Source organism: Bombina bombina, chromosome 3 (assembly GCF_027579735.1).
Source record: "Bombina bombina isolate aBomBom1 chromosome 3, aBomBom1.pri, whole genome shotgun sequence".
Classification (NCBI taxonomy): Eukaryota; Metazoa; Chordata; class Amphibia; order Anura; family Bombinatoridae; genus Bombina; species Bombina bombina.
This window is the reverse complement of record NC_069501.1, coordinates 415,171,389-415,192,169: the sequence shown is the minus strand read 5'-3', so window position 1 is coordinate 415,192,169 and position 20,781 is coordinate 415,171,389. Positions and strand designations below refer to the sequence as shown.

The window sequence follows — 20,781 nt, the reverse complement described above, 5'->3', positions numbered from 1 at the left end:
CCAATCGGCCGCCAGCATGGGGTGTCAATCATCCCGATCGTACTCGATCGGGCTGCATTGTGGCGATTCCTGTCCGCCTGCTCAGAGCAGGCGGATAGGGTTATAGAGCAGCAGTCTTTAGGCCGCTGCTTCATAACTGCTGTTTCTGGCGAGTCTGGGGACTCGCCAGAAACACGGGCCCACAAGCTCCATGCGGAGCTTGATAAATGGGCCTCCTTGTCTCCAGATATTCTCTCTCCCGTTCCCTTTGTTCTGCTCATGACCTCCTACTCTCCTCCTCTCAGTATTTCCTCACACTCCCGTTTACAGGACTTCTCCAGACTGGCTCCCATATTATGGAACCCTCTGCCTTGCTCCACAAGACTTTCCCCTAGTTTTGAAAGCGCCAATCGCTCCCTAAAGACTCTTCTGTTCAGGGATGCATACAACCTACACTAACCTTTCCTAATACCAGTTCCTCTCCTCCATTACTATCCGCCATGAACCCCCTTAGCATGTAAGCCTAAGAGCCATGCTGTTTACAGATCACCTTCATAAGAGCTGACTACAACAGTGTGACTCACAGCAGGATCCTCTACCCATTTGATCCCTATAAATATTACCTTATATACCGCCAATGTTTATAGCGCAGCAGAATCAGTTGGCGCTCTATAAATAACTGATAATAATAATAACCTGCGCTCCTTACCAGTGATTTGTAAGAGAGGGAAAGACACCTAATAAATAAAGATTTAAAGAATTTATTTTGAATTAAAGTCAGCCATGTTTTGTGTTTTCATTTATTTTTAAATGTATTTTAATATGTAATATTTAGTGCTGCCCCAGACACAGGCCTAATTGGAGTTATGTGCTTGATTATATTTTTATATTTAAATACATATTGAAATATAATTAAGAACATAACTCCAGTTAGGCCTATGCCTGAGGCAGCACTAAATATTACATATAAAAAAATAAAAAGGGAAAAGCTTGAATTGTTTGCAAAATTTAATAATTCAATGGAAAATAGACCTCAAAAAGCTTATTTTTCCTCTTTTACACCTAATTGAGCATGCCGTAATGTTTGAGACTTTAACAACAGCACCTTGCAAAATATCTCCAGTTCAGTTAGGTTTGATGGTTGTCGAGCATGGGCAGCCCGCTTCAAATCACCCCACAGATTTTCAATGATATTCAGGTCTGGGGACTGGGATGGCCATTCCAGAACATTGTACTTGTTCCTCTGCATAAATGCCAGAGTAGATTTTGAGCAGTGTTTTAAGTCGTTGTCTTGTTGAAATATCCAGCTTCAGCGTAGCTTCAACTTTGTGACTGATTCCTCAACATTATTCTCAAGTATCTGCTGATATTGAGTGGAATCCATGCGACCCTAAACTATAACAAGATTCCCAGTACCGGTACTGACCACACAGCCCCACAGCATGATGGAACACCAAATTTTACTGTGGCTAGCAAGTGTTTGTCTTGGAACGCTGTGTTCTTTTGCTGCCATGCATAACGCTCCTTGTTACGACCAAATAACTCAATCTTTGTTTCATCAGTCCTCAGCACCTTCTTCCAAAATGAAGCTGGCTTGTGCATTTGCATACCTCTTGCGACTCTGTTTGTGGCATGTGTGCAGAAAAGGCTTCTTCCGCATCATTCTCCCATACACTGAATTGTTGAACGATGCACAGTGACACCATCTGCAGCAAGATGATGTTGTAGGTCTTTGGAGGTGGTCTGTGGGCTGTTTTTGATGAAAATGAAATTGCTGATCCAAACACCCAATTATTTATAAATGAAAATCATGGAAATTGTCAGGGGTGCCTAAACTTTTACATACAACTGTAATTGTATTCGGCAGCCGGACCCCCACTGCTTGCAATGGTGGAAATGCGCCTTTGGAAACTGTGTGTAGATGTAATGCCTTTCTACAGCTTTTTGCAAGCTTGCACAAACCCAATTGTAGCTCAATTTAAACGAGGAAATATGGGCACATATATATGATCCCTAAAATCCTATGTAAGCGTTATATCAGCATTAATAGACAGTTCTTTGATGATATGCACAGTTTAGCTCTTTGCCTAGTGAATACAGGAAAATTGTAGCCCTGTGTACCCCTTTGAGGAAATGTAATGTGAAACGTGACCACGTCAGGGGCTGTTTTACTTTTTAATTTTGCTCACTGAAGTGGGTGTATTAGCTTGATAACAATCTTTAATTACTTTTATTGATGTTTTTTTTTGCAACAATAATTTTTATGGGAACCTTGAATACAGGGAATGAAAAAATAGGAGGAGGAAAGGTCACTCGGTAGTACCTACTTTATTTTGGATTTAGGTTTAATAACATACCTGGGATATTATTTTTTCTTAAAGGGGCAGTAAACTTACAAACTAATGTTATATAATTCTGCACATAGTGCAGAATTACAGTATATAACATTAGCTTGCCAGCACATTTATACTTTAAAGGATTGCAGAGAAATTGTAACTAAAACCTCTTTTTAGCAGAACGCCGCTCCTTGCTCTACTAAGTGGGCCTGATTTTTACACAGCACATCTCGGCAACACTGTGTGCCCGGTCGTGCCATTAAAATGAATGTAGCTCGCTCCTGCTCTGGTCTAGTAGCGGGAGCGAGCTACATTCATTTTAATGGCGCAACCGGGCACACAGTGTCGCCGAGATGCACTATGTAAAAACCAGACCCACTCAGTAGAGCAAGGAGCGGCGTTCTGGTAAAAGGAGATTTTAATTACAATTTCTCTGCAATCATTTAAAGTATAAATGTGCCGGTAAGCTAATGTTATATAATTCTGCACTATGTGCAGAATTATATAACATTAGTTTGTAAGTTTACTGCCCCTTTAATAATTAGAGCTATGCTCATATTAGAATTATTATATAATACATACTTTATTTTACCCCCTTTCCCTTATTTGGAGAAGTGCGCCAGTATCATTTTGTTAGCATTGTTTTGCATTATATTATCATCTGTGCTGACGACAGTTAGAGACAGATATGGAAGTCTGCAGTGTGCACTTCCAGTTCCCAGAAATGGAAAACCCACAAATGTCATTTACAAGAGAAAAAAAGGTAAAATAAAAAAAGTTTATTACAATGATTTTTACCATAAATAAGTAAAAATTACAATCTCAACATCGTGTCACGTTAAAACACATATCTTTCTGCAAGAATATGGGAGAAAACAGCGTTAATTCAGACCATTTACTGTTTTTCGCATAATAAAATTGTGGTACATTTTTAAATATGATTCAGCAAAAATAAATGACCTTCCCACAATCATTAAATTAAAATTATTTCTTCACATAACAGGGATCAAGTGTTATGAAGTTTCTTTATTTGGTCTACATGTGTTAAAGATACTATGCTTATAGTGATCTTTTTTTCCTGATTGCATTAATATCCTTATAGAGTGCTCTAGAAAGTTTATGGGACTGATTATTATATATAAAGGAACCCAGATTAACAAAATAAGGGAAGATTTATCAGACCTACAGGGCAAATTAAATGTATTTACTACACATGCTAAATATGATTAAATGAATCTCATGTTGAAAAACACTGTAGATAAGTTTAGGGTAGAATTGGATAATTTGAAGCTTTAAAAATTCAACAGGGATAATGACGATCATATACATAATAGAGTATACACATGGCATAATCGCAACTACCCCCAATATAATAAATCAAGATCTAGATCTAGGTCTAGGGAAAGATATCCTACCCACACTACACAAGTATAGGAGAAACATGTTACATTCTCTGATACAGACCAATCAGTTGAGGAGAGGGGGGAACAGCCCCACACAGGTGATACTACACAATTTATGACTACAGGGGACTAATCTGTTAGGCCAAAAGTAGCTACAGGTGTGAGGGTTGATCCTATTATTACTAGAAACTATGCAAAGAAAGGAGTACCTCAATCTACCCTAGCTGCACAAACGGAACTACTTAGGCTAGAATTTCTTAGTGATAATGACACAATTACTACGACACCCAATATTATATCATGTATTAAAAATACTAACCAACAGGTTTTTCGCAGGGACATTTTAACACAGGAAGGAGGAGGGGCAGACGTAGGAAGAGGCCACAGAGGCAGAGGGACAGGCAGATACAGGGGGAGGGGGGGTCGAAACAAATATATAATTTGAATGTAGTGAATCTATCCACTACAGTACTTAGAACGGATGAACAAGAGGTTCTAGGTTTAGGACTAGGATTTGTTCCAACCAGTAAATTTACCCTCTTTCACTCCATAGTGGATGTTAACAAAATGAAATGTGACCTCACTTGAGAAAATATTTCTATTCCCCCTCTGATACCTCAGACACCACTACTGAATCTATGCCCTTAATGGTTTTACCAAAGATCTATGATTTTGTGGATTTTAAGGAATCATGTGACTATGTCACATTACAGGAATTGGGCAATATTCAGATTGGCGATCCGAGTTTGTTGAAATCCTCACATATGGGCTATAAGCCAAAGTCAGTTTTCTATCCAACCAGAGAAAGAGGGCCCTTTTTAGAGGCCTTTCATCATAGGGTTGAGGAAGACCTTGTTTTGCTGGCAGCTGAGAGTAAAATACCATACCCAAATTTATCTGTCACCCAGGCTCAGGCCCTAGATACCCTTAAGAGTAGAAAAAATCTGATGATCAAACAGTCTGACAAAGGGGGCAGCATTGTTGTACAGAATAAGACCTTGTATGTCCAGGAGGCTATGAGACAGCTGTCCGATGAAAATGTTTACTTAAAACTAACTGTCAACCCCACTGAACGCTTCAAGAGGCAACTAATGTCCCTACTGGATGATGGTCTTGAGGAGGGCATACTTGACCAGAGTACGGTCGATTTTTTATTTGTGCCAAACCCCATTATCCCCATTTCACATCACCTCCCAAGGTCCATAAATCCTTTGTGGAAGTGAAGGGGAGACCCATAGTAGTGGGCATAGGTTCCCTTTTTGAGAATATGTCCAGTTGGGTCGAGTCACTCCTCCAACCCCTTGTATATAATCTCCTGTCCTATCTCAAAGATACCAAACACCTTCTGAATTGTGTTGAGAAGGTGAGTTGGAATGATAAATGCACTTGGCTAACCATAGACGTTGTGGGATTATATTCAGCTATTCCCCACCGTTATGGCCTGGAGGCGGTTAAATATTCTTTGGACACTTTGAGTAACTATGATGAGGCTGTAAAAATCTACCTCATGAAATCACTTGACTTTTTGTTAAGTCACAATTTCTTTCAATTTGAGGGGGGTTTCTATCTCCAGAGACAAGGCACAGCTATGGGGGTGAAGTTCGCCCCAGCCTACGCCAACCTTTTTATGGGTTGGTGGGAGGCAACCTACATCTTTGGAGATAGAAACCCCCACAAGGAGAACATTGTCATGTATAAAAGGTATATTGATGACCTCCTGTTCATTTGGACAGGAGGTCAACAAAGAGGTTCAGAATGTGTGGAGTTTCTAAACAATAACAATGTGAACTTACAGTTCACATATCCTCATGAAAACCTGTCTCTGCCCTATTTAGACCTTCTGCTAATTGGAGACGTGGATTCCCAATCAGTAAAAACTACTCTCTATATAAAGCCCATTACCTCTAATGCTGTCTTGCACGCCCGGAGAAACCACCCCAGACATACTGGATTTGGGGGGGCAAAAGAGCAATTCATACGCATTAAGAGCAATTGCTCCAATGAGGTTGATTGCGAACGAGAGAGTGGTATGTCCCAACTACTAGAAAGGGGATACTCAAAAAAGTGGTCAAAAGGGCATTTTTGGAAGTTTCCAGTATAGACAGGAGTGAGATACTATCTGACCAGCATAACTTGCAGCGTAAATCTGAATTTAATGCCCAGAAACCCACATTCATTACTACTTACAGTGCCCAGTTCACCTAGATATGTGACATCATAAGGAAACATCTTCCAATACTCACTGCTGAGGATAGTCTTAATGACTACGTGTCATGTTGGTGTAACTTTGTCTCAAGAAGAGGCTGTACTATTGGCAATATATTGTCCCCTAGTATACTACGACCCCCAGGGAATTTGACTGGTAGCTGGCTAAATGTGAAGGGACACTACAGATGCCACTTTGCAAATTGTATTGCGTGTGGACACACTGAGATATCGAAAAATTTCCAGTCAAGGGTCACTCAGAGAGTATATGATGTAAATAGTTATACTAACTGCTGTACCACATTTGTGGTCTATCTAGTGGAATGCATTGAGTGTAGGAAACAGTACATTGGGTGTACCTCTAGAGAATCACGTAGTAGAATACAAGAACTCTTGAGGAATATAGAAAAGGGTATTGAATGTTCAGATCTGGCTAGGCATTTTATCTATGTACATCACAAAAGGGATGCTACCTTTAAATGACAAGTGATTGAACATGTTAAAATGCCTACTAGGGGTGGTGATAGAACAAAGAGGTTACTTTACCAGGAGGCTTTCTGGATTTTCCATCTGAAAACTAGAAAACCAGGAGGCTTTAACATTGATGGTGATATTATCAATTTCTGGACCTTAGAGGTCCAGTATCTATAGCCCCCTATATGTCCATACATATGGAGCCATATTATACCTCTTTATTGATAGGGAATAAATGGGGGGGGGAATAAAGCATAACCCCCTTCACCTATAAAGGGGTTATATCTAGGTGACCCCCCTAGGAAACACATGTTGTATTATACTAGTTTTGAATTTTATAGTCATTCCCTCTTGTCCCTTTACCATTATAGCCATATCTAGTGTATTGTATTTTCCTTAATACTAAGCTATGTGAGTTATTACTCCAACGCTAGCCTATTAATACATAATTCATATGTTTTGCTAGCTGGTAATAGGGTTGTTGATCATAGCTTACAATTGTTATACTATAGTTCTTATTATCCAGCTACCGTTAGGTTATATACCAATGAACATCTCTTAGACAGATTTTCATTCTTTGAGTCTGACTTCACATACATCATAGACATTTGTAGCAGTTAATGATTTACATAGCAACCGATTATCTAATCAAGTGGGACAGCAGGTTCTAATTAAGCAAATTGCAAGGGTGTATATAAGACTCGTTCTGACATCCCTATAGCATGTCTATGATTAAGGCAGATATCTGCCGAAACGCGTAAGACGCTATTCCAGGCTTGGACTTTTAACCATTGTATCATTTTACCTCCATTTTTGAATAAAGTTGTTTTTTGATTACACACCTGGAGACTCGCTGGTTCTCTTTTTTCTCATTTAATAAAGAAACGCCATATATTTGCATAAAGATATGAAACCCAACAATTTTCTTTTGTGATTCAGACAGAGCATACAGTTTTAAAAAAAGTCACATGGTATTCTTTGTTAAAGAGATATTTAAGTAGGTGTCTAGAGTACTACATGCCAGGAAATAGTGCTGCCATCTAGTGCTCTTGCAAATGGATAACATTCCTGCAATACTGTTGCCATATAGTGCTCCAGATGCATGCATGCTCCTGAGCGTAAGTCCCTGCTTTTCAAAAAAAGATACCAAGAAAATTAATAAAATTGATTAATAAAAGTAAAATAGTTGTTTACAATAGCATGCTCTGTCTGAATCATGAAAGAAAAAAAATCATGTTTCATGTCCCTTCACGTAATTCAGGTGGTAACAATACCATTAACATGCATTGTAGCTGACAGCCCAATTAACACTGATGGTTGATGCATAGGATTTATAAAAATTCTATGTTTTTCTTTTTCTCTACCACACAGGCCTTGCCAGAGCTAAATCTGTTCCCACCAAAACCTACTCCAATGAAGTGGTAACGCTGTGGTACCGACCGCCTGATGTGCTGCTTGGGTCCACTGAGTACAGCACACCTATAGATATGTGGTAAGTGTTTGAGAGAGCTTAGGAAGCTGGGGTTTCAGTCACACTAGGCAAAAAATAAAATATTGACCGTAAATTGCAACGTGTTTAATCCCCAAATAGGTTTAACACATAAGTGAAGTCCAACTTGGGATCTGCCCGCTTTGCAGTGTCTTGCTTGACTGTTTTATGCTTGCTAGCTGTAAGCATTGCAGTTCCTGAGCAGGACACAGCCTGCAAGCCAATCAGGAGCAGCACTCACATCAAGCTGCCAATCACAGGTGATTTTCCTTCTTGAGAATGGCAATGCTTGCAGCTTCAGAGCGGCACTTTACCTATGTGTTTAACCCTCTTTACAGTGCAAATCTTCATGCTCTAACAAATTTTAAGCATGTCATTTATCAGACATCCCAACCTGCAAAAACTAATTTCAGGGAGGTGGCTTCTCCCGCTACTGTGCCGCCCCCCCCCCAGTTATATATTGAACACCTTGAAACCCTAAATAAGATAGGGACTTATCATTAAAGTAACTTCCCACTAAAGTCACAAATAAAAAAAAAGTAGCTTTATTGCACAACCACATACAACAAACTTATTTTCCAGTGATCGTACGCTTGTTGAATGCTTAAATTTTTTAGAATGCAAAGTTTAATTATGTGCAGTAAATAAGGTAGTATTTGTGTTTTATTTTATTAAAATCAGTAGGGGCTTTTTGGTTACTGGTGCATGCTTTGAGGGTTCTATAACGTCCCAGCAACTAAAGGTATTCCTTAAAGAACACTTTTCCGGATTTGGGCCACATCCGGTGCTTGGAGTTTCAGGGAGATTGCATTCCATTTGCTGGCATCAGGGAGCCGCTATTACAATCAGGGAGACTCCCTGAACTTCAGGGAGAGTTGGGATGTCCGCATTTTAACACTTGAATGCCACTACAATTTAGTTGTGTCAGTTAAAGGGCCATGATACCCAAATGTTGAAACACTTGAAAGTGATGCAGCATAGCTGTAAAAAGCTGACTAGAAAATATCACCTGAACATCTTTATGTAAAATAGAAAGATATTTTACCTCAAAAGTTCCTCAGTAGCCACATCCCATTGTAAAGGACTTTTAAACATCAAATCAGTATGTCTGTTCCGGGACAGCTAAGGGGTTGAGCCTCGTGCACTCTCATGTTATTTCTCTATTCAGTTTAAGGAAGTTTACAATGAAATCTCATTAGTTAAGTCAAATCTCATGAGATCACAGTAAAAGAGTTCATGACCTCAGCACTGCTGATGCTGCTTGGCTGCTGTTCATTTCTTCATTTTTTATTTTTTTTTACCTGCAGCTGAGCAACAGCTGAGTATAACTTTTTACACAGAACTTACTCTGCTGAGCTGAGGAGATTGTGAGGTAAAATATCTTCCTTTTTTACATAAAGATGCTCAGGTGATATTTTCCTGTCAGCTTTTTACAGTTATACTGCATCAGTTTCAAGTGATTTAGCATATGAGTATTATGTCCCTTTAACAAAATGCATTAATTACTTTAACAGAGATTACCATTTAATCCTTTCTTAGACCATCGCTGGCTAAATGGCAGGGAAATCCCTCCAAGGTCTAAAATGTACAAATGACAGTTTTGTGTGTAAGAGTGTTCACTCCTGGGATCAAGCTCCCTTAATGACAATTATGTGTTTTAAAGAGATCATATTGTGTATAAACATAATGCTCCAATTCATTGTAGAGTTTTTTATTTTTTATAAACGATACAATTTTATTAAACATGTAAGGATAAGGATGTGAGCGTGAGAGAGGCTATAGAGGTGATGTCAGTTTGTTAAAATATGAATATGCACCAAATTTTGTGTGTGAATATATATTAGTGCACATACAAATTTAGGAGTAAAGTGGATGTGTACAGACTTGCCAAGTGACAGACTAGGTTTACTAGAGCTAACAAAAGGAATCATAGACCTCAGATTAGAACAGGAAACCATAAGGATCTTTGTACTTTAAGGACAGTTTACTCATGACTGTGATGTTAATGGAGCCAGCATTTCTAAGGATCTAGATCTACTAATTGCATTAATAAATGTAAAGATAGACTACCACATGGAACCAAATACAATATCTAGATTTTTATTTGCAGGGGAGTTGGCTGTATCATGTATGAAATGGCCACAGGACGACCTATGTTTCCAGGTTCCACAGTGAAAGAGGAACTACACCTAATCTTCAGATTACTGGGTAAGAATGCACTTCTCACTCCTGCCACACAGTGGCGCTAGATCACTAATTTGAATACAGCTGTCACTGAAAGACGTGTGCTTCACTTTGAGAAAACATTTTCTTTGAACTTGTAAAAATAAAAATGACATGGCAGTATTTTTTATTGAATGTTTGAAAATAATTTCTATCAACACAACCAACAGCTTGATTAAAAAATAGTTAGTCTGGACCCCTGTTTTAATCAGATATATTTAAAATTCATAAAAGTAGAAAAAGAAATCTGTATTGTGTTGCAAAATATAACTATATAAAATCAGCTCAAGAACAGCACTGCACTATTGGGGCCTAGCCGAACACAGCAAATGACAAGTCAAGAGGCATATGTGTGTAACCACCATTATCTAGATTGTAAGTACCCACGGGATTAGGGCCCTCAATCCCCCCTGTATTTGTCTGTAAAATGTTGTCTTTTATCGTATTGTTTCTCCATTATCCATGGGCAGCGCTGCAGAATCTGTTGGCGCTTTATAAATAAAGAATAATAACCACCAATCACAGGCTACCTAAATATGCTTCTTTAGCAAAGAACAAATAAAGTTTGATAACAGAAGTTAATTGAAAAGTATCTTAAAATTGCATGTTCTATCTGAACCATGACAGTTTGATTCTGACTTTAAAGGGACAATGTTCTTAGGCAAGCTGATAAAAGTATTCAAAGTAGCTGCAGAAACAACCTTCCAAATGGGCTGGGGTTTTCTTCCACACTGGGAAGTTGATTTCTTCTGCTGCCTTTTGTTTACAAAGCTTTTTTGTTTACAAAGCCAATACTGCAGTATAGAAATTCTTAGTAAAGGTGGCTGTTTCAATGGGCAAACTCAGCTATTTTAAATGTAAAATAAAAGTAAATTAGTTATTTGTAAACAATTTAATAAACTCCAGCACAAATGAATAACTGGGAACACAATAAAGAGGAGACAATGTTACAATGTCCCTTTAAGTTTATTTACAGCACAATATTATGTGGCCTAAAAATACGAAAAAGTGATTGTAGTTAGAAGTGTAGTTTTTCTTGGTGAGTATCCCTTTAATGCATTCAGATTTTCAGGTCAAAGGTCAATATATTCAGCTTTTCCAGGAACCTTGCAGTGAAATATTTTATGCAAAATTATACAAGACAAAAACTAAAAATATAGTGGACTCTATTGACTTTATTAGTAAAATTAATGTTAATGCATGTAAAATCATGCATTTGGGTCAAAAAATCCATAGATAGCATATATGACTCCTGTTTTGTTCTAGCAACAATGTAGGATAGAAACCTTACATAAATGAATATCTGGGGATTTCAAATGTGTATGTCAGCCCCTTGCTGCTTGGTTTTATTTGAACCAGTAACCTATTTAACAGAAGCCAGGCATTCTCTTATGTTACGTGACATGTATGTCTTTGAACGTTAACTTAAGCACATTTCAGTATAAGTTCTGATATATAACAATTAAAAAGTGCTTTCAATTGATTTAAACAAGGATCTTGTCAGTTGCTTTACCCCTGGTCTATCGTGGTCCTTGATATTTTTGTTAGCAGTTTCCCGATTAGCAATCACTGCAAATAGAGAATTAGCCATAAGGTGAATTCTACACAGGTGAAATGTATTCACAAACAAGCTCTCTATGCAAATTTTCTTCATTAGAGATCTATATATATATATATATATATATATATATATAAAATGGAAAGTCAAATTTATAAAATGCATTTTAAATCCGCTTTTTCTCAAATATATACGTTCTCTAAAATAATAAAATAAGCTCTATACAATATTACAGAAATAATATTTTAGCATGATTATCATATTAAAACATTCATAAAAATATTCACAGATTCAGCTACTGTTGTAGACACTTCTTTTTTAATATTATGCATTAGAGTTTATATATAAAATATCTTAAACTTCCCAAAACATGCACAATTCTGGCAGCATAAAAGAGTGCTTAATTTACGCTGACAGTAGTAGTTCGGTCCTTTTACCGTATTTGTTTAGACGCTCCCTAGAGAGACCAAAAAAGAATAACCTAGGTTTTAAAATAGCTGTAAATTAACAGTTATTTGATTTGCATAATTTGCACATAAATACATTGGTTGAATAAATATCACTATAGTGTGTGTGTTTATACATATTATATATATATATATATGTATATATATATATATATATATATATATACGGTATCTCACAAAAGTGAGTACACCCCTTATATTTTTGTAAATATTTTATTATATATTTTCATGTGACAACACTGAAGAAATTACACTTTGCTACAATGTAAAGTAATGAGTGTACAGCCTGTATAACAGTGTAAATTTGCTGTCCCTTCAAAATAACTCAACACACAGCCATTAATGTCTAAACCACTGGCAACAAAAGTGAGTACACCCCTAAGTGAAAATGTCCAAATTGGGCCCAAAGTGTCAATATTTTGTGTGGCCAGCATTATTTTCCAGCACTGTCTTAACCCTCTTGGGCATGGAGTTTACCAGAGTTTCAAAGGTTGCTATTGGAGTCCTCTTCCACTCCCCCAATGACAACATTACGGAGCTGGTGGATGTTAGAGACTTTGTGCTCCCCCACCTTCTTTTTTCGGATGCCCCACAGATGCTCAATAGGGTCTAGGTCTGGAGACATGCTTGGCCAGCCCATCACCTTTACCGTCAGGTTCTTTAGCAAGGCAGTGGTCATCTTGGAGGTGTGTTTGGTGTCGTTATCATGTTGGAATACTGCCCTGTGGCCCAGTCCCCGAAGGGAGGGGATCATGCTCTGCTTCAGTATGTCACAGTACATGTTGGCATTCATGGGTCCCTCAATGAACTGTAGCTCCCCAGTGCCGGCAGCAATCATGCAGGCCCAGACCATGACACCCCCACCACCATTCTTGACTGTAGGCAAGACACACTTGTCTTTGTACTCCTCACCTGGTTGCCGCCACACACACTTGACACTAACCCCTAACCTAACTAATCTCTTTAACCAATCTCTCACTGCTGGCACATTTCCTGACACATTCAAGCATGCATCAATCATACCAATCCTAAAAAAGCCCTCGCTTGACCCCTCCACGCCTTCTATCTATTAACCGGTCTTCTTACTTCCCTTTGCTTCAAAATTATTGGAACGACTAGTCTATAATCGGCTAACTCAGTTTCTCACAACTAACTCCTTACTTGATCCACTACAATCTGGTTTCCGCCCTAAACACTCAACAGTAACCACTCTTGCTAAAGTAACAAATGACCTGTTATCAGCTAAAGCAAAAGGCCATTACTCCTTACTAATTCTCCTTAACCTGTCCGTCCGCAGCTTTTAACACAGTTGACCATCCTCTCCTCCTAAAAATACTACATTCATTTGGCATCCGAGACACAGCCCTCTCCTGGTTTGCATCATATCTTTCAAACCGGTCGTTTTCAGTTTCCTTTAACAACATATCTTGTGATCCTATGCCTCTCTCAGTTGGAGTACCGCAAGGCTCTGTCTTTGGCCCCTTGCTTTTCTCTCTTTATACATCCTGCCTTGGAAAACTTATAGCCTCCTTTGGATTACAGTACCACCTATATGCTGATGATACCCAAATCTATCTTTCCTCTCCTGATATCTCTCCCTCTTTACTCAACCAGATTTTTGACTGCCTCTCTGCAATTTTCTCTTGGATGTCTTCACACTACCTCCAACTCAATCTGTCCAAAACTGAGCTGCTTCTTATCCCCCCTCTTCGAGACATCCAACACCTGACATTTTTGTGATGGTTGGAGACTCCATTCTCAACACCTCACCCCAGGTCCGCTGCCTTGGGGTCACACTAGACTCAGAACTCACATTCAACCCACACATACAAGCGCTTACCAAATCCTGCCGTTCACACCTACGCAACATTTCCAGAATTCGTCCCTTCCTTACTCAAAAAACTACAAAAATACTTATTCATTCCCTCATTTTGTCAAGCATTGATTATTGCAATCTACTCCTAAATGGCCTTCCAAAACACCGCCTCTCCTCCCTCCAATCTATTATGAATGCTTCTGCTAGACTCATCCACCTAAATCGACGATCTACATCAGATGCTCCACTCTGCCAGTCTCTACACTTGCTCCCCATACACTACAGAATACAATTTAAAGTATTAGCCCTAACCTACAAAGCACTCAACAGTCTAACTCCCAACTATATTTCCTCTCTCATCGTGAAATATTCCCCATCCCGTCCTCTTCGATCAACCTCTGACCTACGTCTCTACACTCCTGTGATCTCTACGTCCCACTCCTGCCTCCAAGACTTTGCACGTGCTGCTCCTGTCCTCTGGAACCCTCTACCCCGCTCCATTAGACTGTCTCCAACCTTGTATAGCTTCAGACGATCCTTGAAAACTCTCCTATTCAGAAAGGCTTACCATCTTTCCTCCATCCCGCATCCGAACCAAACTAATACATGTACATGAACTGCCTGACTCACTGCTTCAAATTCAACCGATGTAACAAGCTACCCCAACCTTATGTCTCTGCACCCTAAACCTATAGACTGTGAACTCTCTGGAGCAGGGCCCTTTTCCTCCTGTACTAGATTTGTTTCGTTTTGTTATGTTTTGTATTTTATCACAAATCTTTGTCATTGTCTACCCCTATCACTGTACCCAGCGCTACGGAATTTGGCGGCGCTATACAAATAAATGATAATAATAATAATCTGAACCAAATAAGTTTATCTTGGTCTCATCGGACCACAGGACATGGTTCCAGTAATTCATGCCCTTAGTCTGCTTGTCTTCAGCAAACTGTGTGCAGGCTTTCTTGTGCATCATCTTTAGAAGAGGCTTCCTTCTGGGACGACAGCCATGCAGACCTATTTAATGCAGTGTGCGGCGTATGGTCTGAGCACTGACAGGCTGACCCCCCACCCCTTCAACCTCTGCAGAAATGCTGGCAGCACTCATACGTCTATTTCCCAAAGACAACCTCTGGATATGATGCTGAGCACGTGCACTAAACTTCTTTGGTCGACCATGGCGAGGCCTGTTCTGAGTGGAACCTGTCCTGTGAAACCACTGTATGGTCTTGCCACCGTGCTGCAGCTCAGTTTCAGGGTCTTGGCAATTTTCTTATAGCCTAGGCCATCTTTATGTAGCGCAACAATTCTTTTTTTCAGATCCTCAGAGAGTTCTTTGCCATGAGGTGCCATGCTGAACTTCCAGTGACCAGTATGAGAGAGTGTTAGAGCGATAACACCAAATTTAACACACCTGCTTCCCATTCACACCTGAGACCTTGTAGCACTAACGAGTCACATGATACTGGGGAGGGAAAATGGCTAATTGGGCCCAATTTGGACATTTCCACTTAGCGGTGTATTCACTTTTGTTGCCAATGGTTTAGACATTAATGGCTGTGGGTTGAATTATTTTGAGGGGACAGCAAATTTACACTGTTATACAGGCTGTACACTTACTACATTACATTGTAGCAAAGTGTCATTTCTTTAGTGTTGTCATGTGAAAAGATATAATAAAATATTTACAAACTTGTGATGGGTGTACTCACTTTTGTGAGATACTGTGTATATATATATATATATATATATATATATATACACAGTGTGTGTATATGTATATATATATATATATATATATTAACAACAATAATAGAGGAGAAAAAAATGGAATAAAATAATGACATTTGTAAAGACTGGGAATTCAGCACTCTTTTAAAAGACAACAAAACACTTGTAGAATTTTTTCTAATGAAAAAGTGGTTTATTGTGCAGCCAGCAGATCCAGACCAGGCCGGGTCCAACCATACAAAGAGCATAAAGATAAAAAACCAAAGCAAAATATTGTGGCAACTCAAAAATAAATCAAATAAAAAATAGTAGATATGAAAAAGGGCCGGCCCATGTAAACCCATGCAGTATGGAGCAAAAATTATTATAGCTAAATCAAGTGCTGCAGAAGGGAAGGTTATTCACTAATGTACATCAGACCTGAAAAGGTTTTAGTGAAAACTGAGACATATAAATGGTGAACACCTAACATTCCCAAATGCAATCCTTGTCCTGCATAGTACAAACATGTAAGCATCAAACTTTAGACAAGGAAACAGTATGTTGTACAGATTTGGCCATCACATATAATTAGTAGACAAGCACATAGGACAAGAGTACGTTCCTTTAAGAGACCTATAGTGTAATTAAGTCCCCAAATTGATGCGAATAGAACTAATACAAAGTCCCAAGGTAGAGAGCAAAATGATTCAAGGTAAGCAGTTGCCTTGGATGTGCAGATGTAAACACATAATGTTGTAAGGCAATTAGTTATGAATGAGTTAACACAGCCAGTATGTTAGCGTGCATATAGCAGACAAGCGTGTTAGTGCAGCAACAGGTGTCGGATGATACAAAGCAAGCAAGCCAAGATGAAAAGGAGATAGTGGGGATGCAGGAGGATACAGACTTATCAAACAGTACCCCTCTGTCGACTGCACCCTTCCACTAAAGTCACCGTAAGAACTTGTAAACTTTTCGAATTTTCCGATCACTTTAGGCACCAATCTTGAAGCGAAAACCATTCATCCGCTTTGTTCAAAGTAACATCAGTTTTACCTTTGTGGCATGCTCATCTACCTTCCATTTCAGGCTCCAGAACACATAGGTGATAGCCAAAGGTAAGCAGGACTTGAAATCTTTGTCGCGCTGCAAGGTTCAGCAGCAAACTCCGACGGTTCCAACAGCCAGCATGGATATTACGTGGGTCGGCTACGCAAAGACGCCAACACGTGTTTCACCCCACGTCATTAGGAAAACGGGGCTTCCTCAGGGCATGAGGCAGCTGCTTACCTTGAATCATTTTGCTCTCTACCTTGGGACTTTGTATTAGTTCTATTCGCATCAATTTGGGGACTTAATTACACTATAGGTCTCTTAAAGGAATGTACTCTTGTCCTATGTGCTTGTCTACTAATTATATGTGATGGCCAAATCTGTACAACATACTGTTTCCTTGTCTAAAGTTTGATGCTTACATGTTTGTACTATGCAGGATAAGGATTGCATTTGGGAATGTTAGGTGTTCACCATTTAAATGTGTCAGTTTTCACTAAAACCTTTTCAGGTCTGATGTACATTAGTGAATAACCTTCCCTTCTGCAGCACTTGATTTAGCTATAATAATTTTTGCTCCATACTGCATGGGTTTACATGGGCCGGCCCTTTTTCATATCTACTATTTTTGATTTGATTTTTTTTTGAGTTGCCACAATATTTTGCTTTGGTTTTTTATCTTTATGCTCTTTGTATGGTTGGACCCGGCCTGGTCTGGATCTGCTGGCTGCACAATAAACCACTTTTTCATTAGAAAAAATTCTACAAGTGTTTTGTTGTCTTTTAAAAGAGTGCTGAATTCCCAGTCTTTACAAATGTCATTATTTTATGCCATTTTTTTCTCCTCTATTATTGTTGTTAATAGTACGTAATGGGTCTGCACCAATATTGTTACTAATAAGGAAAATATTTCCTATTTTTGAGAAGTGTTTGAGTACACTCATCACTTCAACACTTGGCTAACTGCAATTTTTTCCATCCACTCACATTCATTTTTAAATATATATATATATATATATATATATATATATATATATTGTGTGTGTGTGTACGTATATATATATATAGTGTGTGTATATATATATATATATATATATATATATATATATATAGTGTGTGTGTGTGTATATATATATATATATATATATATATATATATATATATATATATATATATATAGTGTGTGTATATATATATATATATATATATATATGTGCAATCAGTTCTGCAATAAGAAAATGCTCTAACGCATTAGAGAATATATTATTGCACCTTTCTGTCTCTTTAAATGTTCCTACAGGTTTTATTTATTTTATTATTTTCCCCAAAATTTCCTGTGTTTCTTGTTCCTTTTGAACAGTTTATATATTTTAACTTAAAGGGATACTAAACCCACATTTTATCTTTCATGATTTAGATAGAGCAGCCAATTTTAAGCATTTTTCTATTTCTCCAACATTGGTGTGTCCGGTCCACGGCGTCATCCTTACTTGTGGGATATTCTCTTCCCCAACAGGAAATGGCAAAGAGTCCCAGCAAAGCTGGTCACATGATCCCTCCTAGGCTCCGCCCACCCCAGTCATTCTCTTTGCCGTTGCACAGGCAACATCTCCACGGAGATGGTTAAGAGTTTTTTTGGTGTTTAAATGTAGTTTTTATTCTTCTATCAAGTGTTTGTTATTTTAAAATAGTGCTGGTATGTACTATTTACTCTGAAACAGAAAAGGATGAAGATTTCTGTTTGTAAGAGGAAGATGATTTTAGCAGACAGTAACTAAAATCGGTTGCTGTTTCCACATAGGACTGTTGAGTTGAGATGAAGTAACTTCAGTTGGGGGAAACAGTTAGCAGACTTTTCTGCTTAAGGTATGACTAGCCATATTTCTAACAAGACTGTGTAATGCTGGAAGGTTGTCATTTCCCCTCATGGGGACCGGTAAGCCATTTTCTTAGTCAAAAACAAACAGAATAAAGGGCTTATTATGGGCTAAAAAACTGGTAGACATTTTTATGGGCTAAATCGATTGCTTTATTTGTGCATATTATTCAAATTTAGGCTAACAATTGACATTTATAATCTTGGGGAACGTTTATAAAACGGCAGGCACTGTATTGGACATCTTTTTCAGTCAGGGGGCCTTTCTAGTCATAGACTGAGCCTCATTTTCGCGCCATTAATGCGCAGTTGTTTTTTGAGAACAGGGCATGCAGATGCATGTGTGTGGATCTAAGAATCTCTGAAAAAGCTTTTAGAAGGCGTCATTTGGTATCGTATTCCCCTCAGGGCTTGGTTGGGTCTTAGCAAAGACTGTATCTGGGACTGTATAGGGGTTAAATTGAAAAACGGCTCCGGTTCCGTTATTTTAAGGGTTAAAGCTCTGAAATTTGGTGTGCAATACTTTTAAGGCTTTAAGACACTGTGGTGAAAATTTGGTAATTTTTGAACAATTCCTTCATACTTTTTCACATATTCAGTAATAAAGTGTTTTCTGTTTGAAATTTAAAGTGACAGTAACGGTTTTATTTTAAAACGTTTTTTGTGCATTGTTGACAAGTTTAAGCCTGTTTAACATGTCTATACCTTCAGATAAGCTATGTTCTATATGTATGAAAGCCAATGTGTCTCCCCATTTAAATTTATGTGATAATTGTGCCATAGCGTCCAAACAAATTAAGGACAGTACTGCCACAAATAATGATATTGCCCAAGATGATTCCTCAAATGAGGGGAGTAAACATGATACTACATCATCTCCTACTGTGTCTACACCAGTTTTGCCCATGCAGGAGGCCCCTAGTACATCTAGTGCGCCAATACTTATTACCATGCAACAATTAACGGCTGTAATGGATAACTCCATAGCAAATCTTTTATCCAAAATGCCTACTTATCAGAGAAAGCGCGATTGCTCTGTTTTAAACACTGAAGAGCAAGAGGACGCTGATGATAATTGTTCTGTCATACCCTCACACCAATCTGAAGGGGCCATGAGGGAGGTTTTGTCTGAGGGAGAAATTTCAGATTCAGGAAAAATTTCTCATCAAGCTGAACCTGATGTTGTGACATTTAAATTTAAATTAGAACATTTCCGCGCACTGCTTAAGGAGGTGTTATCTACTCTGGATGATTGTGACAATTTGGTCATTCCAGAGAAATTATGCAAGATGGACAGGTTCCTAGAGGTTCCGGTGTCCCCCGACGCTTTTCCTATACCCAAGCGGGTGGCGGATATAGTAAATAAAGAGTGGGAAAATCCCGGCATACCTTTTGTTCCTCCCCCTATATTTAAGAAATTATTTCCTATGGTCGACCCCAGAAAGGACTTATGGCAGACAGTCCCCAAGGTCGAGGGGGCAGTTTCTACTCTAAACAAACGCACTACTATTCCTATCGAAGATAGTTGTGCTTTCAAAGATCCTATGGATAAAAAATTGGAAGGTTTGCTTAAAAAGATTTTTGTACAGCAAGGCTACCTTCTACAACCAATTTCATGCATTGTTCCTGTCACTACGGCAGCGTGGTTCTGGTTCGAGGAACTAGAAAAGTCGCTCAGTAGAGAAACTCCGTATGAGGAGGTTATGGACAGAGTTCACGCACTTAAATTGGCTAACTCTTTTATTTTAGATGCCGCTTTGCAATTAGCGGCGAAAAATTCAGGGTTTGCTATTGTGGCGCGCAGAGCGCTTTGGCTAAAGTCTTGGTCAGCGGATGTGTCATCCAAGACAAAATTACTTAACATTCCTTTCAAAGGTAAAACTTTATTTGGACCTGATTTAAAAGAGATTATTTCAGACATCACTGGGGGAAAGGGCCACGCCCTTCCACAGGATAGGTCTTTTAAGGCTAAAAATAAGCCTAATTTTCATCCCTTTCGCAGAAATGGACCAGCCTCTAATTCTGCATCCTCTAAGCAAGAGGGTAATGCCTCACAACCCAAACCAGCCTGGAAACCAATGCAAGGCTGGAACAAAGGTAAGCAGGCCAAGAAACCTGCTACTGCTAACAAGACAGCATGAAGGAGTGGTGGGGGGCAGACTCTCTCTCTTTGCTCAGGCTTGGGCAAG

The 20,781-nt window shown here is 38.7% G+C and overlaps 1 protein-coding gene across 1 annotated transcript in view; it reads left to right on the top strand.

The window, feature by feature from the left end:
• CDK18 (cyclin dependent kinase 18) overlaps nucleotides 1-20,781 on the top strand; it is a 455,832-nt gene that overhangs the window by 338,047 nt on the left and 97,004 nt on the right. Inside the window, exons 10-11 of the mRNA XM_053706616.1 lie at nucleotides 7,769-7,889; nucleotides 9,997-10,094. Coding sequence (XP_053562591.1) covers nucleotides 7,769-7,889; nucleotides 9,997-10,094 — 219 coding nt within the window. The remainder of the gene's footprint in view (nucleotides 1-7,768; nucleotides 7,890-9,996; nucleotides 10,095-20,781) is intronic.